The sequence below is a fragment of the Cannabis sativa genome, chromosome 9 (genome assembly GCF_029168945.1).
Source record: "Cannabis sativa cultivar Pink pepper isolate KNU-18-1 chromosome 9, ASM2916894v1, whole genome shotgun sequence".
In the NCBI taxonomy this organism is placed as follows: Eukaryota; Viridiplantae; Streptophyta; class Magnoliopsida; order Rosales; family Cannabaceae; genus Cannabis; species Cannabis sativa.
Window position 1 is genome coordinate 33,058,130 of NC_083609.1, and position 5,478 is coordinate 33,063,607.

Here is a 5,478-nt window from a genome sequence, read left to right on the forward strand (position 1 = left end):
CTCTCTCTCTCTCTCTCTCTCTCTCTCTCTCTCTCTCTCTCTCTCTCACGCAACCCAGACACCCCACTCACCCCACTCACCGGACCACCTCACGGACCACCCCTCACTCACCGGACCACCCACGACACCCCATTTCTTCTCCACTGACGGACCACCCCCTCACCACCCGACCCCAGACGTCCAGAGGAAATCGCGAAACCAATCTCAGACGACATCGCGAACTCTTCGAAGAAGAAATCGTGAAACCCCAGACGACCAGCAGAGGACATCGCTACCACCGGAGACGAGATCGAGAAACCCCAATTCGCGACACCCCCAAACGAAACCTAGATCCAAAACAATAAAAAAAGGTATTTTTCTAAACTTTTTTGTTGTTTCATTACTTTTTAATTGTTTGTGCTTCATTGTAAAGTAGTGTAGTTAGTTTATGTTCAATTTGTTTGATTTCGTTTGAATTTCATTGTTTTGGTATATTTTCTGGTTTTTGTGCAAAATTTGCGACGTATCGCGACTATGTTCACGACATAACGCGATATCGTCTAGAAAAGTTGGGAATTTTATGATAACCGTGTTTTTCACGACGTGTTGGCAATATACTAGCGACATAATTTGCGATATTGCATTTAGTACGTAGGTTTCATGATTTTTATCGACTTGTATGTGTGTTTGGCGACATGTTTGCGATCATATGCGACATGATTAGCGATATATAACAGTTATACATAGGACTAGTTTTTCATCCTCCTTTTTGTGTTTAGCGATTCATTAGCGATATATTAGCGACATATTTGGTGATTTGATTAGGATTATGTTTCACGATGTATAGCGACATACTGCGACATGTTTCACGACATACTTCTAACAAATTTGTTGACAATTTTGCAGATGGCTCCTGAACTTAAACTTCCAATTTCCTCGCATTTCACGGGACGTCTTACCTATCGAGGTACAGATAGGTTCAGATATATCAAGGCCAAGTTTACTGAGATGGATTTGGTTGACACAGTAAAGGCTAGTCCTTTCGGACACTTTTGGGAAGCTAGAGAGTTGACTTTCTCCGGCGCGTTGGTCCACAACCTCCTCTTACGAAAAATGAAAGTGGACACAGAAAAGGAGGATGAGGTTTGGTTTCATGTAGGGAGAAATGACATGAGATTCAGACGGATAGAGTTTGGACTCATTACTGGCTTACCTATGGGTAGTGCCCCTACAGACGAGGAAATACACGCCAAGTCCAACGACCATCTAGTTCGGACTTATTTTGAAGGGAAGAGTTATGTTCAGTTGGACTCCCTTATGGTCCAACTTGAGAGGTGCGAAGATAAAGATGATGCCTACAAGCTTGGACTGATCGCTTTCATTGAAGGTGTATTAGTATCAAAGGAGGGCAATGTCCAAGTTTGGCCTGAGATGTTGAAGTTTGTTAACGATCTCGAATTCTTCTTTAAGTATTCGTGGGGCGAGCGCGCTTTTCGTAAGCTGATGGAGACATTAGGAAAGAATATGCAACATTACAAGGATAATGTTGACAAGAAGAAGGGGAAGAAGATTGCTCAGGAGGCAAAGTACACTGTTAGTGGCTATGTACCTGCCTTTCAGTACTGGGCATACGAAGCAATTGAGAAGTTTGGGAAGAAGTATGCCCACTGCAACTGGACCAAGTTCCCCAGAATGTTGAGCTGGAAAACACCGGAGGGCCAGCGGAAACAAGATGTCAAGGCAACCGACATTGCACTGTTATTCAACAATCGGGTATGTTTCTTTACTGTTCTGTATTTTTTTAGAATTTATTGAAAATGAACATTCGCGACATTGTTCGCGATATGTTAGCGACATTATGCGATGTCGCAAAAGAAATTGTTGCATCGCTTATCGCGACATATGTCGCGACATGTTATCGACATGTAGCGACATTGTGCTGCTTTTTGCGATTATCATAATTTTTGACTTCTTTTCACAGTTTTTAATTATTCTGTGTTTTCTTTTTTGTTTCAGTTGGTGGTGAAGAAGTGCTTGTTTCCCCGGCCCAGTGAAGAGGCATACTTCAAGAGTATTAATGAGGGTAAAGCCCCTCTTTGCTTTGAGATGGATGTGGAACAAACGGTGGACGTTGATGGTACACAGGAGTCTGTGTTTGAAACTCAAGCGAAGACCATCAACGAGGCCGTGACAAAGGCAAATTTAGTTCCACCACCACCGGCACCTGAAGTACACGAGCCATCTACTTCAGCAGGTCCTTCTGCTCCAACCAGTACAACTGTGGACACTGACCTTGCAAAGAGGTTGGATAGCATTGAGGCCCGGCTGGAGAAGCTTGAGTCCCAGCAGGAAGCCGTCATGTTGGCACAGACGGGGTTAGTAAATAGCCATCTCAGTATGAGGCGGTCCTTCACAGAGAGTCAGAAAGATCTGAAGGAGACTCTACTGGCTAAGATGGACGAGTTGATGGCAATGGTAAAAGGAGCGCCCACACCTGCACCGCAAAATGAGGAACAAGTGGAGAGTGATAATGAAGATGTCTTCCCAGAAGATTGGGAAGCAGATGATAACGAGGCACCGTCAACTCCATTGGAAGCAATTATCACGGCCATTGGTGATACACAATCACAGGACGAAGTCCTACTTCTACCTGGACCCCCAGAAAATGTGCCATTTGTGAGGAAGAGGAAGCCGCCAAAGTACTTGAACGACTACACTGCGGAAAAGAAAAAGAGGCGAGTTCTTCCAGAGAACGTAGACCCGGAGAGACCAGCAGACCGTAGATTGCTTCGTACGTTCAAGAGGTGGTTGATTGGAGACATTCCCAATGCCCGACCTAGGAATGTGCACACCGGTGTTGGCGATGTCAAGTTCTTCACAACATTGTTTCTAAAGGCGGAGTGGCTTCACGATGATGTAAGTATTTAATAATTAATTAGTATTTTTGATGTTTTTTGCAATATATATTTTATTGTCGATGTGTTAGCGACAATGTCGCGACATTTTCGCGACATTGTTGCTGATACAGAAGTTTTTTCTTTCTGTTTTATTTGTCGACATGTCGCGATATTGTCACGACATTCTCGCGACATGGTCACATTTTTAGTACGTTCTGTTTAACGACATGTCGCGACATTGTCACGACAGTGTCGCGACACTAGGCAAATTCTTCTCACGACATTGTTCGCGACGTTTCGCGACTTTATTTACGACTTTGATTAATCTTCTCTTTTTTTTTATGCAGCACATAGATGCCATATCACACTTGATGAGGAGGAGACGCCATCATTTTCCAGAGTTGTACCCTCAGCCAGGTGTGATTTTTGACACAACACTTCCACAATTCCTCATAGGCATTTGGGGCTACGAGACTGGTGACAGAAGTACGTTTGAATGGCCAGATGCAGTGAAGCAGTACTATCTGGGTATGGAGAGCCGTTACATGCCATGTTGGAAGGATTTGAACTTCATATACTTCGTCCTGTACTTCGATCATCAAAAACATTGGGTTGCTGTTGAGGTAGATATTGATATGTGGCAGATTCGGGTGTACGATAATGATTTAGCATGCACCACCGACGCACAGTTTGATGCCATCATGCTACCTTGGACTCAGTTGTTTCCACATCTGCTGAGGTCTACTGGCTATTATGATCAAGTGAACAACAACATTCTGAATGTGGACTTAGGGGACAGTAGCCAACTCAGATCAATGCATGCTAGACGCATGCCAAGTGAGGTGGTTCCCCAAAGTAGAACAAGGTAATTGTTAATATAGTATATTATTATTTCATTTGCCATTACTCTTTAAATGCAGTTCAGTCTCTAAATGTGTTTGTTGTTAATTTTTCAGTGGTGATTGCGGGGTGTATGCACTTGAGTACATCGAACACCTAATGCTGAATCGGTCCTTGGACAACATTACAGATGATAACATGAGAATGTTCAGAGATCGGTGGTGTGTAGACTTGTTTTATCAGAACTTAACGTGGTAAAATAGGTACAAGGGTTGTAATTTTTTTGTATTTTAAGAACTCCATTACAATTTTACAAACATAGTTGCATAGTTGTTTTTAGTAATGTACAGTTTTTATATATCGAAAAGTGTTCAATTTTAAAATTTTTACTTACATGTCGCTACAAAATCGTTAACATGTCGTTAAATGTCGAAAAATTTAGTTTCTGAGTGTTTGGTTTCATATCGCTAAAGCACCGCGAACATGTCGTTAAAATGTCGATAGTAAAATCATGTTTTGACTCTTCAGTTGATGTCGTTAACATGTCGCAAATATGTCGCGAAACGTCGATACAAAAGACGTTTCCACATTAAATGGTAATTAATGTGTGACATTTATTATCCCGCCTAACCAACTACTTCACTATGTCGATAACATGTCGCCCGGTGTCGCGACATGTCGCGAAAATTGCCAGATTGCTTTGTGCATGACAAACATGTGTACAATTGTGTAATTCAATTTTTACATTTATTATCCCACCTTCCCAACTACTAGTTTTGTCTATAAAAGCCAATTGTCTATCTCATAAGTTACATATTTTCTTAATTTTTACCCCTACAAGATAATTCTCTTAGCAATGTCTACTAGAAGGAACAAGGGTAAATACCCGATTCTTACTCCTGAAGAGATCAAGCAGGAGCCTGATTGTGGGGAAATTACGCCTCAAATGCAAAAAGTGCTTGACGACATGAAACGTTTTGAAGATGAACGACTTATGAACGAGTGGATGTTCCTACAACTTGAAAAAAAAAATTAACAAAACAGGTGTATGGCCGGCTCCACCACCAGGGTTCCCCGAAGGCTGCCGTCGCTGCAAGTTAGGTTATTTTAATGGTAAACAGGTGAAGCCTGGATCTCTATGCAAATATTGCAAGGCTACATGTCGCTACATGTCGCTAATGTAATCATTAAACGTCGCTAGATATCGACTTTTCACTAAATGAATAAAAGTTCCATTAATGTCGCAAAATGTCGCAAAAGTAATCGTGAAACGTCGTGATTTTTAAATTTTTTCCAGAATTGATAAAAGTTCTTCCTACATCGCACCATGTCGCTAGTGTAATCGTGAAAAGTCGCAACTATTAAATTTTTCCAGAATTAATAAATGTTCTTCCTATATCGCAACATGTCGCTAGTGTAGTCGTGGAAAGTCGCGATTTTTTAATTTTTCCAGAATTAATAAAAGTTCTTCCTATATCGCGACATGTCGCTAGTGTAGTCGTGGAAAGTCGCAATTTTACGACTTTGTCCAGAATAAATTAAATTTCCAAACATATCGTGAAAATGTCGCTACATATCGCAAAGTGTCGTGAAATACACAATTATATACAAAAATCTGAGATAGTGAGAGTAAACAACCACATACACAGAAAATAATGTCGAAAAAATGTCGATAAAACATAGTCATACATAAAAAAATACAAGTAACATGTCATAAACCATAATAATAATAATGCATGCAATTTAAAAACGAAAATGATGC

General features: G+C 41.1%; 1 protein-coding gene across 1 annotated transcript; it reads left to right on the forward strand.

Moving 5' to 3' along the window:
- The first annotated feature begins 885 nt into the window (after positions 1-885).
- On the forward strand, positions 886-3,974 carry LOC133029047 (uncharacterized). Its single transcript, XM_061104852.1, has 4 exons — positions 886-1,752; positions 1,996-2,895; positions 3,224-3,741; positions 3,833-3,974. Exons 1-4 carry the CDS (start codon positions 886-888, stop codon positions 3,972-3,974), a joined length of 2,427 nt encoding a protein of 808 aa, XP_060960835.1.
- The last annotated feature ends 1,504 nt before the right edge of the window (positions 3,975-5,478 follow it).